Source organism: Schistocerca piceifrons, chromosome 5 (genome assembly GCF_021461385.2).
Source record: "Schistocerca piceifrons isolate TAMUIC-IGC-003096 chromosome 5, iqSchPice1.1, whole genome shotgun sequence".
Classification (NCBI taxonomy): Eukaryota; Metazoa; Arthropoda; class Insecta; order Orthoptera; family Acrididae; genus Schistocerca; species Schistocerca piceifrons.
The window spans coordinates 356,135,286-356,160,144 of record NC_060142.1 but is presented as its reverse complement, the minus strand read 5'-3'; the positions used below and the strand labels follow the sequence as shown (position 1 = coordinate 356,160,144).

Here is a 24,859-nt window from a genome sequence, read left to right as displayed (position 1 = left end):
AACCCAGGTTTCGTCCCCAGTAACGATTCTTGCAAGGAAGCCATCACCTTCTCGTTCAAAGCGCCGAAGAAGTTCTTCACAAGTAGCAACACGTCGTTCTCTCATTTCAGGAGTCAGCTGCCGTGGCACACATCTTGCAGACACTTAATGAAACTGGAGCACATCATGTACAATGTGGTGTGCCGACCCATGACTAATCTGTAAACATGCTGCAATGTCATTCAGTGTCACTTGGCGGATTTCCTTCACTATGGCTTCGACTGCCTGACCTGAACGAGGAGCATCTTCCACTGAAGTCACACCATTTGCGAACTTCCTACTCCCTTTGTAGACGTGCTGCTGTGACAAACATGCATCACCGTACTGAACCTTCATTCGTCGATGAATTTCAATAGGTTTCACACCTTCACTACGCAAAAACCGAATAACAGAACGCTGTTCTTCCCTGGTGCAAGTCGCAAGTGGGGCGGCCATCTTTATACTGATACTGCGACGGTATGCGTGCATCTGCACTATGCTGCCACGTAGAGGCCATTCTGCACGCTGTTTGTAGCACGCTTACCAACTTACAATTTCGATTTGTCATCACAAATATAAGGTTTTCATTTGACTCACCTTCGTACAACCGTGCGCCTTGCACCTAGTCTCCGTGCGACTGTGCTTGCCCCACACGCTGAGCAGAGGCGCGCGTGTAGGTTACATGCCTACTCCTCAACATGTACATGCAAGTGATATCATTCACACCTGTGTACACACTGAGCACCTCTACTTCGGTACGGGGAAAGCCGCAAGGCGAACAGGTGCAAGCACACCTTTACGAGCTACACTTTATATAAGCTGCAGCCCATCACTCAAATATGGCAGTTTGACGGGGAACTTAGGAGTAGAGTTCGGCTTTGCGCGGCGAAGGAATGGCCAGCATAAATATGACGTGAGTTGGTAACTGACTCGCGCAGTTCAGATCATTATGTGTATACATAAGGTGTATAAAAGAACAGCGAAAAAGTGAAGCCACACGTACGCAAGAGCAGTTTAATCTCCGGCCTAACATTTAAAACTCTCAATTGTCCCCAAAGGCAGAGGCGCTCTGCTGTGATAGTTCCGATAGATCGAACAATAAATTACTCCTAAAGGCGAGTTGTTCTATTTTTGAAAAGATGATCATTTACTGAACTGTTCGCTTCTACTCGTTACGTTAGAAGGCACCTCTCGAATGACGTCATTGCTCATCCTGGGCCTGCTCGTACAGCGCAGCGCACTAGCTTGCGAGACAGAGAGGTGAGCCTGACCCAGACAAAATCCGCGCGGCGGATTAACGACCGTGTGTAGATACACCAACCAGCCTGATTAGTGGACGGCACAAACGTCAGGAAAGAAAAAGTTAGCTCTTACTTAACTAGTCCAATATGTAAACATTTTTTTTCTCCTAAAGAAAAATTACTTATTTTCAAAACGGAAGAAAAAGCAGTTGTTTGGTTTTCAAACTTAACCATTCTCAGAGACTCAAGAATTTTCTTGTTTCCTGTATATACCGTAGTTCAGCGGATTAGGCGTCACAGCTGGGAAACTGCAGATTTTAACAGGTACCAACAACTACTGGGAGATTTACCTTTCTAAAATGTTCTATCCACCTCAGTAACATGTAATGAGAAGAGCCACGTCTGTAGTGCATTGTATAACATAACAAATTTCAGTTTTCGATATCCATCAACTCCTTGCCGTACTCTGACAAGAACGACTGGTGGAAACAAATGCTGACCAAACGTAAACATAACGAGTCACACTCGTGGGAACGAAAGCCAGGCCAAACTTTTTTTGTCTGTCGGATATGGCTCTATTCAATACGTAAAACAGTAGACATCCAGAGAATGGAAATATGTTGACTGCCGGCCAGATATAGCAGAGGTAATGTTAAAAAATGGCCAGTTCCCTGGAATATCATCACTTGGTGAACCATATCTTCGACTCCAATCGCAATATTTGGCCCATTTCTCAAAACATATCGATCCGACTCCTTTAAAAAAAAAAATAAAAAAAAAATAAAAAAAAGTGTGCAAAGTTTGCATAAAACACGAAGCACGAAACGACTTGTGACTGAACGGAGTATAAATTGGCGTTACGTCTGCCACAATGCTTTCGAAACTACCATGCCATTCAGAACAACTAATTTCTACAGCTGTAGGTATTTTCATATTAGAAATTTGTTCAAGGCAGCATTTCTACTTGTAATTACTTTTTTTTGTTCATAATATCTACGTTTTGGTGTTGTGTTATACATTCCTTATGAAGAAGTCATATATGACGATGTCCACGAAGACAATGAGTTCTATTAAAGTATTGTTTATGTGTAAAAATTTATATTTATACTTTGAAGTACTGTTTGAAATACTGTATAGCAAAAATAGATCTCAATAAGGAACAAGAATTAAATTAGCGTTAACGTCTATAAGACCAGTATCACGTAAAACAATTAAAAGTGTAGCTACATAGGCGGCCGCTGTGGCCGAGCGGTTCTAGGCGCTTCAGTCCGGAACCGCCTGCTGCAACGGTCGCAGGTTCGAATCCTGCCTCGGGCAGGATGTGTGCGATGTCCTTAGTTTAGTTATGTTTGAGTAGTTCTAAGTCTAGGGGACTGATGACCTCAGATGTTAGTTATGTTTAAGTAGTTCTAAATCTAGGGGACTTATGACCTAAGATGTTAAGTCCCATAGTGCTTAGAGCCATTTGTAGCTACATAACAGGTATCCGCATGTTGGCTTATGCTGCGATTGTGTCGCGCATCACGCTGACCTATTTCGCACGCATCGTCTCCAATCGCTTGGGCACGGGGTTAATAAGTCATTGCAAGGTTACACTAATTCCACTAGGGCCGTTTTATATTCTGTGTTGCATAGTGTTTTGACTCAAGACAGCTTTACAACAAACTGTCTGGAGTATTCTCTACATACAAAATACTAATTTACATTAGAGATGGCATCAGTTTCGCTAAAGAAGCCGGGGCATGAAACACACTATTAGGTACAGCAAAGTTCAGCATTAATTCATTCATACGGAATATTTACTAGCAATTGCACCTTCGCGCTGTATTTCTGCATAACGTGGCTCAGTTGTTGATTTAATTAAATAGGAAATTTCAGGTGACTGTAGGACCTTTTCAAATGAGTCATGCCTTAAGTGCTCTTACACTACTTTTTACAATTATACGTTTAATCATACAACTTCACAAAGGAAACAAAAATGATGCGGATTGAAGCGACGAATGAAAATCTGTACCAAGGACGTGATTTGAACCCGGGCCTCCTACTCACTAGGTGAATGCACTAATCATTAAGTCAGCCTAGCACTCTGCCTTTAGGAGGGAGCGAGGCGTGCTAGAGTAATCAGTGCAGTTGTGGAAAGCCACTTTACCAGGATGGCTTAGTGATTACCGTATCTGCCTAGTGAGCAGGAGGCCCGGGTTCAAATCCCGACCTTGGTACAGAGTTTCATTCGTTGCTTCAATCTACATATATACATTGTAGATGTTTGAGACTTGGAAAGATCTCTGAAGTCACATAGTTTTTGGAAACTAAAATGTGATGATTGCAAAATGCAATCTCAGTTTCATTTATTTAATGCTAATGTTCTTAGCGCTTCTGGTTAGTAAACCATCAAAGTGAAGGTTTAAAGATAATAAGAGGTCACATGATAAAGTAACAGCAAAATACAATAAAAAGTGAAAATAGAAACTTCGATACGACTTTCACTAAAGGAAGCTGTGAGAAGGGCCACAAGGTAACACCGGATGGTAACAACAGCACAGGTTTGGCAGTTGCAAAGGTTAAGTGTGTGTGAAATCTTATGGGACTTAACGGCTAAGGTCATCAGTTCCTAACCTTACACACTACTTAACCTAAATTATCCTAAGGACGAACACACAGACCCATGCCCAAGGGAGGACTCGAACCTCCGCCGGGACCGGCTGCAAAGGTTAAGTTACACCCACTCTGCCTCACAGTGGAATGCAATTTAGTAAGACGTATTCGTAGCAAATAAAAGAATTAAAAAACATCCAGAAATATTTCACTTTTTTAAAAGCTAAAAGCTAGTTAAATCTAAGTGACAATGAGAAACTACAGGTGTAACAACGGAGAAACATATGAAAACACCACCTGCATTGCTTACATGGCGTAAGAAAATCTCATGTTTTGTCTATTGACCGAAAGCACTAACAACATTAACGCTAAACAAATGAATTTGACGGGTTTTTTAATCAAGACATAGAAATCGCTGTAGTTCCATTGACGTTATGTCTCAAATTAAAAATGATCTGCCTTGGTAATATTTACTTTTTTTTTTAATCTGTGAAGACATACTGGAAAGAAAACTGAGGAAAAAGGAAACAAACATAATCAGAAACTAAACAGTTTATTGAAAAGTACCTCCAATCGAATTGACTTTTTTGGTTTTCTACACTGCGAACAGAACAAACTGGACAGATACTAGTGATACACGAGAAGAAATAAAAGTACATTTACTGGTCGTACGGTGCAAGCCGCAAGAAAACTAATTTATTGTCCAGTCAGAGCATCAGCGTTTAGTACAAAAACTATAACATGCGCCTGACTATGTGCAAAGCCCTTTGGTTTATTCTGAAACTGATACGAGTTAAATGCAGTACACTTACGATCAAGTAAATGGAATGGTATGTTGACCCCAGTCAAGTCTAAATACAGTATTCACCGAGCTAATGAAGATATTCCATTGCAGCACTTATCAACTGGACTAAGCAGCCTATTAAACTGTAACACGAATTCAACTCCCCACCCCCACTCAAAAAAAAAATGCAAAAATGGAGCTTGTTCTGCCAAAGACCAGACAGAGACTGTCTGTCACCACTGTATGGCCCGGACGCCTCCACCTCCGCCGAGCTGCCTCTTGCTGCCGACGGCGAGGGACTTCATCATCTGGACGACGCCGTACATGGTGTCGGCGAACTCGCACAGCGTGTCGTCGTCGGTGCGGGCCACCATCTTGCGGATCCCGTCGGCTTTGGCCCTCCTGGCGGCCGCTTCGCGCCGCTCATCCTCGAGCGCCTGCATGTGCGCCCCGCGGTCCTCGGCCACCAGGCGGCTCACCAGTCTCTTCTGCCTGTTCAAGGCTCGCTTGTCCTCCGGGTCTCCGTACTCCTCCCACGCCCTCTCCAGCTGCCGCTTCGTCTTTATCGCCTCCACAGTCTCTCTGCTGAGTGGAACCCTATCCATAGTCTACGCTATTAAGCTCTGCTGTTACCTGCAACAAAAAGGAGCACTTTAAGTTTCTTCACTGAAGACTTTATAACACTACAGAACAATATTTCATATTTTTCACACTTTTTCGTTTCGCGTTTTCTCATGATTTATCATTTTATTGTCTATACTAATTATTTACAATACCGTAACAACACTTATTACAAATCACTCGAAAACAATATTGCAAGAAATGTCTAAAAGGTATCAGGTAGATTATATAATGGTAAGACAGAAATTTAGGCTCTGGCTCTGAGCACTATGGGACTTAACTTCTGAGGTCATCAGTCCCATATAACCTAGAACTACTTAGACCTAACTAACCTAAGGACATCACACACATCCATGTCCGAGGCAGGATTCGAACCTGCGACCGTAGCGGTCGCGCGCGGTTCCAGACTATAGCGCCTAGAGATTTAGGAACCAGGTTTTAAATTGTAAGACATTTCCAGGTGCAGATGTGGACTCAGACCACACTCTATTGGTTATGAACTGTAGATTAAAACTGAAGAAACTGCAAAAAGGTGGGAATTTAAGGAGATGGGACCTGGATAAACTGACTAAACCAGAGGTTGTACAGGGTTCCAGGGAGAGTATAAGGGAACAATTGACAGGAATGGGGGAAAGAAATACAGTAGAAGAAGAATGGGTAGCTATGAGGGATGAAATAGTGAAGGCAGCTGAGGGTCAAATAGGTAAACAGACGAGGGCTAGTAGAAACCCTTGGGTAAGAGAAGAAATATTGAATTTAATTGACGAAAGGAGAAAATATAAAAATGCAGTAAATGAAGCAGGCAAAAAGGAATACAAATGTCTCAATAATGATATCGACAGGAAGTGCAAAATGGCTAAGCAGGGCCCGAGGACAAATGTAAGGATGTAGAGGCTTATCTCACTAGGGGTAAGATAGATACTGCGTACACGAAAATAAAAGAGACCTTTGGAGAAAGGAGAACCATTTGCATGAATATCAAGAGCTTTGATGGAAACCCAGTTCTAAGCAAAGAAGCGAAAGCAGAAAGGTGGAAGGAGTATATAAAGGGCCTATACAAGGGCGATGTACTTGAGGACAATATTATGGAAATGGAAGAGGATGTAGATGAACATGAAATGGGAGATATGATACTGCCTGAAGAGTTTGACAGAGCACTGAAAGACCTAAGTCGAAACAAGGCCCCGGGAGTAGACAACATTCCATTAGAACTACTGATAGCCTTGGGAGAACCAGTCCTGACAAAACTCTACCATCTAGTGAGCAAGATGTATGAGACAGGCAAAATACCCCCAGGCTTCAAGAAGAATATAATAATTCCAATCCCAAAGAAAGCAGGTGTTGACAGATGTGAAAATTACCGAACTATCAGTATATTAAGCCTCCGCTGCAAAATACTAACACGAATTCTTTACAGACGAATGGAAAAACTGGTAGAAGCTGACCTTTGGGAAGATCAGTTTGGATTCCGTAGAAATGTTGAGACACGTGAGGCAATACTGACCTTACGACCTATCTTAGAAGAAAGATTAAGGAAAGGCAAACCTATGTTTCTAGCATTCTTTCATACTCTGAAGGTGGCAGGGGTAAAATACAGGGAGCGAAAGGCTATTTACAATTTGTAAAGAAACCATGTATGGAAGTGAAACGTGGACGATAAATAGTTTAGACAAAAAGGGAATAGAAGCTTTCGAAATGTGGTGCTACAGAAGAATGCTGAAGATTCGATGGGTAGATCACATAACTAATGATGAGGTATTGAACAGAATTGGGGAGAAATTTGTGTCACAACTTGACTAGAAGAAGGGATCGTTTTGTAGGACATATTCTGAGGCATCAAGGGGTCACCAATTTAGTACTGGAGGGCAGCGTGGAGGGTAAAAATCGTAGAGGGAGACCAAGAGATGAATACACCAAACAGATTCGGAAGCCTGTAGGTTGCAGTAGGAACTGGGAGATGAAGAAGCTTGCACACGATTGAGTAGCGTGGAGACCTGCATCAAACCAGTCTCTGGACTGAAGACCACAACAACAACTAATTATTTACAATACCGTAAGAAAACTTACTACACATCACTCGAAAACAATATTGTAAGAAAGGCAGTACACACGCTGGCAGAGTCAGTGTTTTTACTATCTGTACTATTATATAAAGACTACTCGTTGTTTAGCGTAGTTACCGACAATCTCGAAAAGTTAGTGACTCATTTCCCTTAAATTTTTTTTTCAAAATGGCTCTAATCACTATAGGACTTAACATATGAGGCCATCAGTCCCCTAGACTTAGAACTACTTAAACCCAACTAACTTAAGGACATCACACATATCCATGCCAGTGGCAGGATTCGAACCTGCGACCTTTAGCAGCAGCGCGGTTCCGGACTGAAGCGCCTAAAGCCGCTCGGCCACATCGGGCGACCAACAATTTTTACACGATACTTTAACAAACATGCGGAAGTCATTGATTATACATTTTTTCTTAACTAATATGTTGAAGTTTTCTGTTACGAGCGACTGCGAGAAAGAACATGGTGTGCTGTGAAAACATGCGGTTTCGTTTATTTTCTCGGAGTCACTTTCAAATACGACAGCAAGGCATGTAAACCATTACACAAATTGTTTCTCCCGTATACACTCACCCTCTAAACAACAATGTGCTGTTTTGTTTTCTTCCTCGCCGTCAGTTTTACAAAAAGCAGGGAAGTTGTACAGGGTATCCATAAATTATCTTCCAAATTAAGACTTTAATATCTTTAAAACTATACTAGGTATCAACAAACTGTTTTCAACATGTGATAAGATATAACTCAAAGTTTTGATTCCTCATTCGTACACACCTGTGTGTGCACTCTTAATGTTACAGATAATGTCTAGTCGGAAATTGAATGTCCCAAGTGATTTCCATATGTTTGGACCACTCAAAGACGCAATGGGAGGAGAGAAGTTCCGTTCTGATGATGAAGAGGTACGCCACGCGGTGCATGAGTGGATGTGCAGAGTACCAAAAGAATTTTTTTCTAAAGGAATTTATGCACTTCGTAAGCGCCGGAGGACTTGCATTGAGCGTAGGGGATATTACGTTGAAAAGTGATACAGCTTTGTACCACTTCTGAACAATACATAATACTTAAAAAAATATTTAAGGTTTTCAGTTGACTCACCCTCGTACTAATGATGAAGAGTAGGCTGAAGTTTAGGAGACTCGTCAGGAAGATTTAGTGCGCAAGGAAGTGGAATACGGAAGTACTAAAGAATGAAGAGATACTCTTGAAGTTCTCTGAGGCTATAGAAACTACAATAATGAACAACTCAATAGGCAGTACGGTTGAAGAGGAATAAACATCTCTACAGAGGGCAATCACAGAAGCTGGAAAGAAGCCCGTGGGTACAAGGAAGGTAAATGCAAAGAAACCATGGGTAACAGAAGAAATACTTCCGATGGTGGACAAAAGAAGAAAGTACAAAAATGTTCAGGGAATTTCAGGAATACAGAAATACAAGTGACTTAGGAATGAAATAAATAGGAAGTGCAGCGAAGCTAAGGTGAAATGGCTACAGGCAAAATGTCGAAAAAGAAATGATTATTGGGAGGACTGATTCAGTATATAGAAAAGTCAAAACGACCTTCCGTAAAATTAAAAGCAAGCGCGTTAACTTGAAGAGTTCAATAGGAATTCCACTGTTAAATGTAGATGGGAAAGCGGATCTATGGAAAGAGTACATTGAAGGCCCGTGCGAGAGGAATACTTGTCTGAAACGTGAAAGAAGAAAAAACAGGAGACGACAGGAAAGAGATAGCGGATCCAGTATTAGAATCAGAATTTAAAAGAGCTTTGGAAGACTTAATATCAAGTAAGGCAGAAGGGATGGATAATATTCCACTGGAAATTCTGAAATCATTGGGAGAAGTGTCAACAAAACGACTATTCACGTCGGTGTGTAGAATGTATGAGTCTTGCGAAGTACTATCTCAGTTTCGTCCACACAATACCAAAGATTGCAAGAACTGACAAGTGCTAGAATTATCGCACAATCGGTTTAACAACTCATGTATCCAAGTTGCTGACAAGAGTAATACACAGAAGAATTGAAAACTGAGGATCTGTTAGATGACCATCAGTTTTGCTTTAGGGAAGGTAAAGACATCAGAGAGGCAATTCTGACGTTGCGGATGATAATGGGAGCACGATGAACAAAATCGAGACACGTTCTTAAGATTTGTCGACGTGAAAAAGCATTTGATATTAATTAATGGTGCAAGACGACCTAAATCCTGAGAAAAAACGCTTAGCTATAGGGAAAGGCACGTAATACACAATATGTACAAGAACAAAGTGGGAACAATAAGAGTGAAAGACTAACAGTGAGGTGCTCGGATTAAAAATGGTGTAAGACAGTGATGTAGTCTTTCGCCCCTACTGTTCAATCTATACATCGAAGAAGCAATGAGGAAAATAAAAGAAAGGTTCACGAATAGGATAAAAACTGAGGATGAAACGATATCAATGATAAGATTTGCTGATGACATTGCTATTCTCAGTGACAGTGAAGAACAACTGCTGGATGTGGGGAACTGAATGAACAGTCTAATGAGTACACAATATGGATTGAGAAAAAATCGAAGAAAGAGCAAAGTATTGAGAAGTAGAAGAAATGAGAACAGCAAGAAATTTAACATTACAACTGGGTATGACGGAGTAGACGAAGTTAAGAAATTCTGCTACCCAGGCAGCATAATAACCTATGACAGACGAAGCAAGGAGGACATAAAAAGCAGACTAGCATTGGCGAAAAAGGTATTCCTAGCCAAGAGAAGTCTGCTGGTATCAAATATAGGTCTTAACTTAAGGAAAAACTTCTGAGAATGTACTTTTGCAGCACAGCATTGTATGGTAGTGTGACACGGACCGTGGGAAAATCAGAACAGAAGGGAACTGAAGCCTTCCAGATGTGGCACTACAGAAGAATGTTGAATCTTAGGTGTACTGATAAGATAAGGAATGAGGAGGTTCTCAGCAGAATCGGTGAGGAAAGAAACATATGGGAAGAAGAAGGGACAGGATGATAGAACACCTGTTAAGGCATCAGGGAATACCATCCATGTTAACAGAGAGAGCAGTAGCCGGTAAAAATGTAGAGGAAGACAGAAATTGGAATATATCCAGGAAATAATTGGGGCCTAGTGGCTTCGTAATGGTCTGTGCTGTCCACTGGTCCAATCGAAGCGATCATTTACTGGAAATGGTTATAGTCAACTACCTGGAGACCATTTGCAGCCATTCATGGACTTCATGTTCCCAAACAAAGATGGAATTTTTATGGATGACAATGCGCCACGTCAGAACAATCTGAACATTTCGAGCGAATGATCTGGCCAATCAGATCGCTCGACATGTATTCCATGGAAGATTTAGGGGACATATTCGAGAGGTTAATTAGCGCACAAAATTCTGCACTGGCAACACTTTCGCACTTCGCTATCGTGGCAGCTTGGCTCAAAGTCTCTGCTGGAGACTCCCGACGACTTGAGTCCATGCTACGTCGAGTTGACGTTGAGATCCGACACTATATTTGGAGGTACCCCGTGATCTTCGTCACATCAGTGTACGAGTTCGCATAACATTTTCTCGGTAACAGGGGGCCGTCGCACGAAAAGTCGCCCGCCATGTACTCAGAACAGTTCCTCTACAACATACCGAAGTCTTACTAAAATCTGTGGTAACAAGTCTGATGGTCCCCTTGTTACCTTGGGACGACATGTGATAGCTTACTTTCTGAAGTCCGTACGTACTTACCGTACAGGCTGTATATTTCAGCGATTGTTTAAACGAAAGTTTTCTGTGGTAACAAGGCTGTCGAGATGGTAACACCAGTCAGCATCAGGGATATTGCGGAAAAGATTAGAGAAGATCGCAATTTGTGTCCAAGTGAAACTTCTACCTCCTCGGTTGCGACTCAGGACAAAGGTGTTGAGTCAGTGATGCAAATTGTTCGTGCCAAGTGGTAGCCCGACAACTGGCTATAGCGAATCTCCCTCGTGTGCGGGCGGTCACGCATGTAAGACAGACCGCGGCCTCACATTCCCTTTTTTCCGCTCGGCCTTTGCTGCGCCACTGGAGGCGGCGTCGAAATTATGCGGGCTGGCCTGTGTGACTAACCAGCGGTAGCCGACAAGTCCGGCCAATTACGCGGACACGGCGGGGCCGCGTGTTCAACACGGAGGGGTAATTTACGGCGACACACGCCTGCCAGCAGCGCCTCTTTTATTTCCTCGCTCCCCCCGTCGACTCGAACTGCGGACTGTTAACAACCCGTAGAGACCCCTGCACAGCTAAAAACGTTTCTCCATTCAGACCGCTCCTCAGTTTTATCATCGCACAGGGAAACTTCCGCGTCTAATATCACAGCTAGTTAACACTGTGACGCAATTGTCCATTGTAGTGGAAGCTGTTAATGTCGCTTCCTTGTCGTTTTAATCAGTCCAGAGGCTGCAAATGCATGCAGGACACAGCACCAGAAGGGTGTACCCGTTGGAGTGGAATGTGTGCATTTGCAGCCACAGGGATGATTAAAAATTCCAAAGAAGCGACAATAGTGGGAAACTGCATCACAAGGTTAAATTTTGAGGTACGAGGGTCACTTCAAAAGAAATGCACACTATTTTTTTTTAAAAAATCCATCTTTTAATCTACATGTTTGAAAGTTTTACAGTGTGTAGATACATCCTTTAGGAACAATATTTTCATTTCTCCACATAATTTCCATCTCTCTCAACTGCCTTACGCCATCTTGGAACCAGCGCCTGTATAACAGGCACGGTAAAATTCTGGACCAACCTGTTGGAGCCACCGTTTGGCAGCGTGCACAAGGGAGTCATCACCTTCAAACCTTGGTCCACGAAATGAGTCTTTCAGTTTCCCAAAGAGATGATAGTCACATGGAGCCAGGTCAGGACTGGAAGGCGGGTGTTTCAATGCTGTCCATCCGAGTTTTGTGATCGCTTCCATGGTTTTTTTGACTGACATGTGGCCGTGCATTGTCGAGCAACAGCAAAACATCCAGCTTTTGCCGATGTGGTCGAACACGACTCAGTCGAGATTGAAGTTTCTTCAGTGTCATCACATATGCATCAGAATTTATGGTGGTTCCACTTGGCATGATGTCCACATGCAAGAGTCCTTCGGAATCGAAAAACACCGTAGCCATAACTTTTCCAGCAGAAGGTGTGGTTTTGAATTTTTTTTTTCTTGTGTGAGTTTGCATGATGCCACTCCACTGATTGCCTCTTCGTCTCTGGTGAAAAATGATGGAGCCATGCTTCATCATCTGTCACAATTCTTCCAAGAAATTCATCTCCACCATTCTCGTACTGTTCCAAAAGTTCGCTGCATACCGTTTTTCTTGTTTCTTTGTGAGCCACTGTCAACATACTGGGAACTGACCTGGCACAAACCTTTTTTAACGCCAACACTTTCAGTACTCTGCAAACACTTCCTTCCCCTTTCCCAACGTAGCGTGACAATTCGTTCACTGTGATGCGTCTGTCAGCAGTCACCAATTCGCTAACTCTCTGTACATTATCTGGAGTGTGTGCAGTACGAGGCCTGCCGCTGCGAGGACAATCCTCAATATTGCCGTGCACGATTTCATCACGTAACTTACTTGCCCACCGACTAACTGTACTGCGATCGTCAGCAGCATCTCCATACACCTTTTTCAACCTCTTGTGGATGTCTCCTACTGTCTCGCTTTCACAGCACTGGAAGTCTATGACAGCACGTTGCTTCTGACGAACGTCAAGTGTAGCAGCCATCTTGAAGACATGCTGTGACGGCGCCACTCACGGGAACAGGTTGAACTAAGTTTGAAAACAAGCGGGAAGGATGTATCTAGACACTGTAAAACTTTCACACATGCTGAATGAAAACTGTATTTTTACAAAAACAGTGTGCATTTCTTTCGCTGCTGTTGAGTCTTCCGCCCGCCTGTCCATCTGTGGTTGCCAGGTCCACAAATAGAAAGGCCGGACTCGACGTAATATACTGCGGTGTCAAACGTAATGGGATAGCGATATGCACATATGCAGATGGCAGTAGTATCGCGAACACAAGGTATAAAAGGGCAGTGTATTTGTGGAGTTCTCATTTGTACTCAGGTGATTCAAATGAAAAGTGTAGTTACAGCTAGACCCATGGGAGATTCCTTTTCGGAAATCGTTAGGAAATTCAATATTCCGAGTTCCACTGTGTCACTAGTGTGCCGAGAGTACCAAATTTCAGACATTGCCTCTCACCACAGGCAACGTAATGGCCAACGGTCTCCACTTAACGACTGCTGCCATATTCTTCTTCTATGTAAGAATGAAATACAGGAAGGGAAACGGAAAGGATGGGTCGATAATCGTGACGGTTAGACGCAGAGGGCATCGTGACAATGGAATGGCGAAAGTTGAAAATTTGTGTCGGACTGAGATTCGAACACGAATTTACCGATTGCCTTAACCGCTTTGGCCATCCGGAAACGCTTCCTGACTGACTCAAATTTCCAACTTATCGCACACTGTAATGCAGCGTCCCTCCTCCAGTAAACTCCCTACTCGTAAATTCTGATTCCCGTAGGAGTGCTACCGCACTGAAAGAAACGTCGAGGAGAAGTTACCTCTTTTTCAGAAATGTATATATGGGAGAGGTGTCTGGTCTGTCGGACATGTCACTTGCCGCTTTAGAAAGTCCTGCTTACGCCACCTTCCTTTATCAGTAGCGCCATTCGATTAGAGGTCAATAACCTCCATACGCTTCTTAACCACACCCTGCCTTCATACCCTCCTTAATCACATCTCGCTACCTCTGCCTACATCGCCAACGTGGTCGCCTGTCTTTAGTTCCAGGCTAAAGTCAGTTTTGCTCAACTTAGAAAGCTGTGGTTTGTGGACGTGTCCTTATCAGCAAAGCCAGTTTTCTATTTTCTCATTTATTTATTTATTTATTTGGGTGGGAACCACATTCTGCCGGATACTTTCGTGGGAAGCAAGAACAATTAGGAAAATGCACAAGATATATATTATGAATATGCCTTCCTGTCGGCACTTACTGATCAACATTCAGCGCCTTAAGTCCAACAAAACCTCGTTTTTCTCTTCCTTTAGGTATATTTGGATTGGTTTGTACCACAACACTCGGTTGAGTTCCGAACAAAGCATCCAGTCTGCTGCGATCCTAACTCTTATCACTACTAGTGTCCTAATAATTTTCAGGTAGGTCTCTACATATCAGGGCGCGTACCGCCTGCTGTGCATTTTGTCCTTTGATTTGGTGCGTTTCAGGGTTAAGAATTGATCAACCTATTCACTTTTGTAATATTCAACTGGTAGAAGACTCGGGAGCCACAGTTCAAGTTTCTTTCGCGTATCTTAATTAGATGTTAAAGGAAACAAATTGGATCCTAGTTGGCACATTTGGATGGATCATCCTCGTTCCTGAAGATACGAATGGTTGTACATACCGAACGTTAGTTAAGGTGCTGACAATCAATATCAGTCCGCGACGAAGTTTATACAATTTCTATTAAATTAAGGGTGCATAATTTAGTCTGTCAATTACTCACCAATCCACAACAGAAATGCCTGCAAGACCCGGTGGAAAAGGTAGAAAATGGCTAATGTACCTTGTGAACTCTTTTGGGCAGATGAAAACTAATTTTTAATAAAATTAATAACGTGTGTACTTCACACACACACACACACACACACACACACACACACACACACACACACACACTGACAAAGGCACGCGCGCCAACGGGCTCACGAAGCAGCCTTTGGGCATATTACTGATAATCTGAACTTTAGATATGAAGGCAAAAACCAGTCATGGGTACACCACATAAAGTGTACGCTAAGAGGAAGATTTTCAACAAAATAAAAATTAGTCTTCTGCTGCACAAAAATTTTAATTTCACTATAACAGTTTCAACAGATTAATCTGTCATCTTCAAAATATCAATAGAGGCTTAAATCATAAATAAAAGAATCGGACTTAAAGACGTCGTAAACATATTAAGTAAGAAACATAACGTTTGTTAAAAAAAATAACAGCTGAACATCAGGGAAGTATAAAAAGGTTGTAAAAACGTATGTACGATAGTTCAACGTCAGAAACACCCAAGGGAAGTCGGCTGCACTCAAGTTAACAATGCTGGGAACGGCTCCCTCCGCTTTCCTAGTTCGTAATTTGGATGCAGCTGACTTTCCCTGCGTTTCTGCAAAACTCGCGTCCGGCTGCCGGCCTAGTCACCAGTTGAGTGAAGAGTACAATGAATTGCTGTTACTCAATCGGCCTTTCGCGCCACTATCACCTGTTCGTAAAATAGGATTCTTTACCCATCTTTTATTTAGCTCGCCTTCGCATGTAATTATATATTTATACTTGACTAGGCGTTGAGCATTTTATCTAATGTATTACTACCTTTTTATACGCTTAGCCTGTCTCAAAACCTTTACATAGTTTTAAAAGGTTCCATGGATGTTAGCACTCCAGCTTTGTATACACGCGTGATTAATTCACTTTAAGCTTTCAATTAGCTGGTTGCTATCCATGGCAAATGTTATGCACTTTTGCCGACGTGTCACAGTTTATCGTTCAACGAAGGTATGTGATTTTTCTGATTTTCAACTTTTATACATTCGTTTTAACAACGTTTTTACACTTTGCTGATGCCCGATTATTCTACATTTGTTTTAATATGTTTAGGGAGTCTTTAGCGTCAAATCCTTGTTTGACGTCGGCTTACCTACGATTTAAGCATGTATTGAACTTCTAAAGCTGACTGATTAATCTGTTGAAGTTAAGTTTAATTAATTTTTTGTGCAGCTGACGACGGATTTCTATTTTGGTGGAAAGAATACACACAGAAACTGCTAAACAACAGCTAAGAATGACACCCTATAATGAAAATTGCTGTTCTCGACGACTTTCATCGCACATGCATTCTCTTCATATACACAATACAAGCATTTTAGTTGTTGTAGTTAAGTTTCTGATATTGATGAAAATCAGGGAGAGTTTTTAGAGAGGTTTCAGGGAAATCTGAATTCCTTAGCACTTTCGTGAATCACCTTTTTGAAAGTTTTAGTTGTTACATTCCAGCTTCTTATCCGACGCACCTGCAAAAAGAAAGCGCGTTTCTACAGAATAATCGAAGCCATACCTGAATGGCACAAATAATGAGACAGAGTATGTCAAACCATAGATAATGAAGGAAAATGAGAGAAAAATCACACATACCCAAAGAGGGAAAAGCAATTTCTCCTCTCTTGTTAGGGGGTATCCCGAAATTCATTGTCCAAGGCAACGGGGTACGTGCTGAATTCTAGAGGAAACGATTTCAAATTAGTACTACGTAGACTTTCAGAGAGACTTCACCTGGCTTGAAACTCGACAGCAGAGGTAACGAGTGGGGTCCATAATTAAAATGTATTATTCTATATATTAATCGATAAGCTGTTAATATTAGTTTCGATCTTTGATCAAGAAGTCATAACTCTAGTCATTTTATACAAGCAGTGCCGAACAATACGACTAAGTACGACCACATGTTAAATCAAGGATAAAGGTGGCAGCATCAGTTTATTGGTAGGAGCACAGGCAAGAGACTCTACATTTATACAAATATGTTACATCAAATGTTATGCATCAAGCTAACGTTATTACTACCACCGCAGCAATATCGTTACATTTATCTAAATATGACAACACTTGGGTCACATAAAATTAAGGGAATACTTGAATTTATTAATACATTTAGTGGCATGCTTTAGTTCATAACTATGTTGCAGGAAGACTGTCTACCGTCTACAAAAGAAACTATTATGTAACCTGTGCTACCTATCCCGAATTACTGCCAAAGTGTGTGTACCAGGCTAAATTACAATGGATCATGTTCTGAGATGGAGTATAAAAAGGAACTTCCATTTAGTCCGTAGGAAGCTTGGAAGTAAATTAAAGAGATATCTCAAAGTGCAGACGTTTAAGTTTTACTCAGAAACCTTAAGACATTGGCTACAACAATGAGTTTATATGACCACTTAATATGGCACTATGAGAAGAATTTCACTTAACAGTAGCCTTCAGATCTCAGCTGTATACTTCACATCGAGAGCGGAGACACATTGTTCGGTACACTAGACTCTTTCGAGAATGCAACCACAACAAGTTAGGTTTTCAGTGGTTACTCTAAATCGATTAAAGCGAATGTCAGGATGGTTCCCTTGAAAATGAAGAGGCTGATTCCCATCACCAACTTTCTCTTATTTAAGCTTGTGCTCCAGTATCTGATAACTTCGACGTCAAAAGGACAAACATTGTTCAAATGGCTCTAAGCACTATGGGACTTAATATCTGAGGTCATCAGTCCCCTACACTTAAAACTACTTAAACCTAACTAACCTAAGGACATCACACACATCCATGTCCGAGGCAGGATTCGAACCTGCGACCGTAGCAGCAGCGCGGTTCCGGACTGAAGCGCCTAGAACCGCTCGGCCACAGCGGTCGAAAGGACATTAAAGCCTAAACTTCGTTACTTTATATTGATAATATCTGCAACCATTCGGAATTTTCCCTTCATAAACGTTTGTTGTCAGCAATGTCAAACGCAACAAAAGCATAAAATTGAACGGAAATTATTGTAAATAGAAGTTTGATGTCATAAGTGCTGCAACTGACTTAAAAGAAAATAGAAGAGACAAGCCACTGAATACGCCTAAAATACTCAGATGAAACGTGTTTGGTTAAAAAACAAAAATATAGTAGCAAAAAGAGTAACATTTATTCTTATACGACAGATAAACAGCACCTGTTTTGGAAATTTCACCAGTTTTCATGACTAATGATCAGTCTGACCAGTGGACGTTGAGAGAATGATCTGAATAAAAATTTTAGGCAAGGAAACGCGGATGAAACAGAAACTGAAATAGAGAGATAATATTAACCAACACACAGTGGAACGGAGCTCTCGGTGCTGTTTTAAGTCACTGACTTTATTCCTGATTATTCTATTTTATTTATCACCCTGTCCGTTCAAACAAACTGGTTTTCTAATTTTTTCCCAGAAAATTGCTGGCGAAATGGCCTTGTTATTAACTTTAGAAAGATCTTCTAATAAGTAAGGTTCACCCAGAAGGTGGCACTGCATCAGGTGGCCCAAATCTTGTATCTTGCCAGTCCCAAACACATCTCCGTTCAAAGCTCTCCAAAGAGCTCTTGGAAGGATGTCCAATCATCCAGTTGTGTACCTCGTTTTTTCCACAGGGTACTTCTAGTGGGCATCCACGAGGGCCTACGATCTTTGCAAGAGACTTTAGCTGGATCGCAGGCGTCTCCCGACGGGCAGCGATCCGTGCATTGGCTGCCAGGAGTCAGTTCCCATCTTTGTCCTCTCCACATCTGACCCTGTGGCCAGGCGCACGCGAGCGAGGAGGAGGAGGAGGGGGGGGGGGGCGGGGGAGCGGGCAATGAAAATGAACAGGTAGAGTTTCTAGTGTTGGCTTCAAGCATCCCATTGCAATTCGCACTGCCTCGTTCACTGTAACGTCTACCTTCTGCCCTTATGCAAATGGGTGCCACATGGGCAGCAGAGACACAAAGTGCCGTAACCGACATCCGCAACACTCGTAGCTCGGCACCCCAGTCCACCTCGTGTGACCTAATGTCGTGGTTCGTGGTACAAACCTTGGCTCTGGCGGTCATTCAACGCTGTTTTAAACGTCAAGGTGTGATCCAGGGCCACGCCTAGATATTTCGACTGTGAGCAGTGCTGGAATCGTACGCTTTGCCACATCACAATGAGTCTCGGCATGCCATACTATTATTGAGTGCGGCTGTGCAGAACTACGTATCGTTGGTGATTATTTGCAGGCGGCCAGCATCGTAACAGAGGTAGAGTTGGTTCAAATTGTGAGTCAGTTTCTCTTCTACCTCTGAGACTCCCGAATCTTGAGCTGCCACTACTGTGCCGTCAGCGTATATGAATTGGCTGATGTCATTTGGTACTTGCTGCTATTGTACAGCATTGGTACCAACATCTTTCCTTGTGATAAGCCGTTCTTTTGTGTCCTCCTCCACTTGTTCTTCTCAAAGGGGTTGACGTAGTCTCCTGCTGTGGGGAATGGTGGACCCTTGGATGTCAGATGGTGGTCTTTAGTCACATCATATAATCCCAGTTTAACGATTTTTCCTGATACGGGCAGGCGAATTCAGCGTGGTGATACAGTGGTTAAGATATTTGAGTCCAATTATGAACGATCTAGGGTATAATTCTAGCCCGGATCTCTTCATTTAAATATCATGTGATTTCTGTACATCGGTTTGTGTCAATGATGAGCTGATTTCTTCTTCAATAAGTTCCTGCTCGATTCCTCCCCTCTCTTCCACCCCCTTTCCCGCCATTCTACCAAACTTTGTCCAGCGGAGTTTAACCTCTTTACTGAAAGGATACCACTCTACCTTACTTATTTTCACTGGTTCCGTTACGTGACTTTAGTACCTACCACAAACGGAAATCTGCCAGTTAAGAATGAGAGGACACAGGATAGAACAGAAACGGCTGTCGTCAATAAATATAACATATTTTCCTGTTCGAAATAGTTGCAACAAAATTTCTTCCAAGATAATGGTACAGCAGCGATCTTGTTATGTGCAAGTGAACATGATCACTTGAAGGCACGAGATACCGCGCGGAACCAGTTTAAAGCCTGGCTCCAACAAACGTTAATACCTTTACTACTATTTCCTTTTCGAAGTACGTCCCGAAATACCACAAATAATAGTCCAGAGAATGGAAGAAATCCTCTGGTGATGGGCATTCCGAGTACAGTAACTCTCGCTGTCTGGTCCGCCGCTTAGCTCAAGGTCTGTAACTAAAAACGTCTTACGACTACTAAACACATAAAATCACACAGCTGCAGACATCTCGCCTTCACTGATAACTATAACGAGTTTTTAATGCACGACCAGAACAGGCGCAATAAAAGCGAAACATTACAAATGAGAGCGGTAATTAGGGCAGCGATTATTTTAATGAAGGCTTACGAGTGGTCCGACTCGAAGAGAAAGAGCAACAGAAAGCCATAAAGGCAGAGTTCAAGAAAACCTCCAACGAAGCATCCAGTGCTGTCTTTTTCTTTGGTCTGAGTGGATGAATTTGTAGATCAAATGAAGAAGAAGAGAGCGAAATAGTACCACTATCAATGCTGACAATAAACATCTCACAGTCTTCGCAGTTTGAAAAGGTCGATATAACGACCCGCAAAGAAGCAGCATACTTGAGTTTAAGAGGCAAAACTACACGAGTGATAGAGGATTCATCAAATGAAACAGCAGTTACTCTGCAACTATTCAAAGGTGCACGCTTATTTGCAGTCGTTAAAAGTCTGCAAACTGCTGACTAGCCTGACGCATTTTTTTTTTTTTTTAGCGAGAATGCACAACAGCAACACTGAATAACTAATGGAGAACAAATAAAACGTTGCTGCCTCTTGTTTCGTATTACGGTACGCAAAAAAAGCAACTGCTCTCCTTGTGGCCCCATTTTGTTTCCTTTCTTGCCTTCCTGCATCTCAAGGAGTTCAGACGAAGTAACAAGTTTTTCACGCAGATAAATATTTAAGTATATTTTAGAATCACCATTTACAAGCCTATTATGCATATCGCTATAAATCTCACGGCAAAGAATACATGGATGTAAACACTGAACTCCGGTACTTCCAGTAAATGATGAATCCTTACAAGGAACAATGATAATACGAAAGAAATTAAGAAAGAAAAGACAATTCTTTAAAAATAAAATTTTCGTCTGGGGAACAACATTCCTCTACACATCTCCCTCAATATAATTGCCACTAATACTCAATGCGGCTTACCAGCATCCACGTGTTATGCTCCATTCTAAAACAAGGCTTTTGACATCAGAGCAAACATGGATAAACGAATCGTCAGTACAAGCATCTTCGGAGACAAATTGACTCTAATGTAGGAAATTCCAAGACTAAAGCGTACTCTTATCGCTGCGAGATTCAAAGACAATTCTTGGCTGTGAATGAGTTAGAGACACCAAGTCGAAGACCACATATGGCTAACGAATTTTTCTTATACACACCATCGCAGTAGAACGGAATTCAACTGCAGGCACGGAAGTTTATCTGATCGTTGTTTATCCTCTATAAACACTCTGTCGCACTTTACGAAGTTCATCATGCAGTCAGCCATGCGAGAATGGTCTGACTAGCGCCAAACTAGCTTTTAATGTAATAAGAGGGAGGGAGGGAACGACAATGACAGCGGTCTCTGTGCCGCTAAATGCTAGAAAGCAAATCAGTGGGATGGCACCACATTTATTGACTGCGAGAGGAAACCATGAATCTGAGCAGGGCCTATATGAAAGCAGTGAAGGCCATCTGGAAGATATATAAAATAACTAATTTCCTGGCAGGTGGAATTTTTCGAAAGGTTTATGGCGTACACTGAATTAGGTAAAGGAAACTACGAGACGGAAACGATATGCATCTCACTGGCTGGCGTAATTTAGTAAAACGATACGAATAGACTCATAGTTAAAAGAGACATCACAATCCATTTACAGAACAGACATCCTTAATATCATCCCTTCTGTTCTTCACACCTGTATCTCACATTTTTTCCCTTTAGTTTGATGTCTCAACAACCTCCCTCACTGTGATAAACACGACAGAAAACATGTCTACAAGGATTAGCACAACATTTTTTTCCGACATCAATGGATCCCTAAATGGAGTGAATATGTTGGGCAATTTGTAAAAGTGCGCAGGAAATAAAGAAGAATGTTTTACTGAACATTTTCAAACAAATACTATCATGTTTTCGTAGCTAGTAATAGGAAGAATGCGCTCAAACATATCTGCCACCTTTCCATACTGTTTGCGTTTTTTATGTCAAAAATGTTAATTTAATTTTGGTCTTTACATTGAGGTGAACATTTTATTCATACATACATTTATTTGCACATGTACATTAATGCCCCATTATCAAAACCAACAGGTAGCAACGTACTATTACATGCCTCACTACTCTGTTCATGGCCACCAGTCTCAAGAAAGATTCCGTCGCACCCTTTCAAATTCCCCTGTTTCGTTTCGTATTTCCTCGCAGAAAGCTACAGTCTTGACAAACGAGTCCAACTACCTTTCTATAAGAGACATTCAAAAACAAATGAGCCATAGGCTGTAAAATGAAAACCGCTGAAGGGGATTCGTGATGACATTGCTCAAGGAAGAAGGTGTGGTCCCTATACGAGCGTGGAGGTCCTAAAGTCGCTGCTAGAGGGACGTGGGCGCACACCCACGTAACGACAGAGCGATCACGTGCATATGTCGACCGTCAATAGCGCCTAAAAGGGAGAAATGGGAGCTTCAAAATAAGGGCAAAGGGGTGTAGTGCGTTTCCGTATTGCGCAAGGAGTGTGGGAAACGTCGTGTACGAAGATCATTGCACGTCAGTAGCAATGCAGACACCCAATCCGACCTGTAGCGCACTGGCTGCCGCTGTAACTCGCCGGTCTTCAATAATGACAGCATCCACCTGCTAGACAAAGATATCGGTGATGCGGTGTGGCGTTCCAGCTCTTGCAAACGACATACGTTCTGCCTCGGATCGCTTGCACCAATCATCGACCCTTGCAATCGACATGTAGTGCTCTCCGTACTCTTGCGCCATTCTTCCACGAATTTTCGTTTCCCGTACTCCTTCCGCTATAAGGAGACGTCTACAGCCCTTTCCTCCTCTTTTTAAATTCTCTGTTTTCTGCACAACTATGTGGAGTGGACGGACGAACAGTGCGTGTGCTCACCCTATCGTCAACGTAGGTGCACGCCGATGTTCCTCTAGAGACGAGTTTGGGGTCTCGACGCTCATACAGGGACCACACCACTCATCCGTTGGCAATGGCATTACGATCACTTCAGTGGTTTTCATTTTACAGCCTCCGGTTCATCTGAATACCCCTTATAGATGAGGCGTTTTAGTCGCTGGTCAAGATTGTAGGTGTGAACCCCATGCTGACCGTAATCGCGATGAGATTGACATGTGAAATCACACCTCCATACTTATCAAGAGGATGGCAGCAGACCGTATTATTCGTTTCGGACCATCGCGATTACGGGCAGCATGGGGTTTACGCCTGAGCCTCAGGACGTGCGCTAGCAGCGCATGTCGGGTGTTTCAAGCGTTAACTTCGCGTCTCAGTATCTCGGGATGTAATGGGAATATTGCGATGCAATCAACGCCATTGTGTATGTGCTTTGTGATGCTATGGATTGCTGAAGAAAAAATATAGGAGGCACATTTAAAAAAACATAAGTTTGTGTTAAAAAACACATATGCTCTCGTTTTAGAATGTTTCCAAATACGTACATTCATGGGCCCCAGCCCTACATTGATACCGGTGAAAGTCGTTTTCCAATAGCTGTTATTGTTCCAGAGATATTTTGGGTGGACAAGATAGCTGGGACACCCTGTATAAACGTTATGTACCTACCTGATATGTTTGTTTACCTATTTGCCGACGGACGCCGCATTTGGTGTACATTTGTTGCTCCCTGCAGTGATGTGATGTCCGTAGCGAATGGCAAGCATTGCTACGATACATAACATGTAGTTTCTGCACGTCAGTTCCTTCGTGACATTGAAGTGTGCACAACGCTAGTATGGATCCACGAGTGAAGATATCCATAGAAAAACGTGCTGCAATTGTAGCACTTAGCCAAGCAGGTTTATCTATTAGCGAAATTGCGAAACATTGTAGTGAGTGTGTAGGGGGAGTGCAAAACACCCTTCGCCGCCAGAGGACAAAAGGTAGCAATAAGGACATTCCATGACCAGGACGACCTCGTAAAACAACTAAAAGTGATGATAAATATATCACAATTACCAATAAGAGAAATAGATTCAAAACAGCGCCCCAAATTCGTGTAGAATTGGTAGAAATGAACACGACAACAATATCTGTTGCAACAGTAAAAAGGAGACTGACTAAAACCAGCTAGAAAAGTTGTGACACCGCATGAAAACCTCTTCTAAGGCCCATAAAGAAACAGAAGAGACATGAATGGGCTAGAAAACATCGTAATAGGACATCGGAAGAGTGGACGAAGGTGTTATTCACCGATGAATCGAAGTTCGAGATTTTTGGAACCAGAAGGAGAACATTTTTTCACCGTTTTGTAGGGGAAAGGATAGCCCAGCAGTGTGTTCTACCTACAGTTTAACACGGTGGAGGTTCTGTTATGGTTTGGGGATGTTTTGCCGGAGATAGAGTTGGCGACATTGTGAAAACAGAAGGAGGTATGAACCAGAAGCACACTGCATACTTCAGTATCATGCCATCCGAATTGATTGCGCTTAATAGGGAAAGGGTTCACCTTACAAAAGGATAATGACCCAAAACATTGGTCGGAATACTGTACGAACTACTTTGCATCAAAGGAAAAACGGAAAGTACTGAATGATATGGTATGGCCGTCCCATAGCCCCGATTGTAGTCCCATTGACATGGTCTGGGATGAAGTGGACAG

General features: G+C 42.3%; 1 protein-coding gene across 4 annotated transcripts in view; it reads right to left on the bottom strand.

Moving 5' to 3' along the window:
* Window positions 1-4,425: 4,425 nt before the first annotated feature.
* The window catches only part of LOC124798705, a 478,156-nt gene continuing 457,722 nt past the window's right edge, over window positions 4,426-24,859 (bottom strand). For all 4 annotated transcript variants that reach the window (XM_047262215.1, XM_047262218.1, XM_047262216.1 and 1 more), the window contains exon 2: window positions 4,426-5,271. In XM_047262215.1, the coding sequence (XP_047118171.1) occupies window positions 4,872-5,243 (372 nt within the window). In that variant the 5' untranslated portion in view covers window positions 5,244-5,271 and the 3' untranslated portion in view covers window positions 4,426-4,871. The remainder of the gene's footprint in view (window positions 5,272-24,859) is intronic.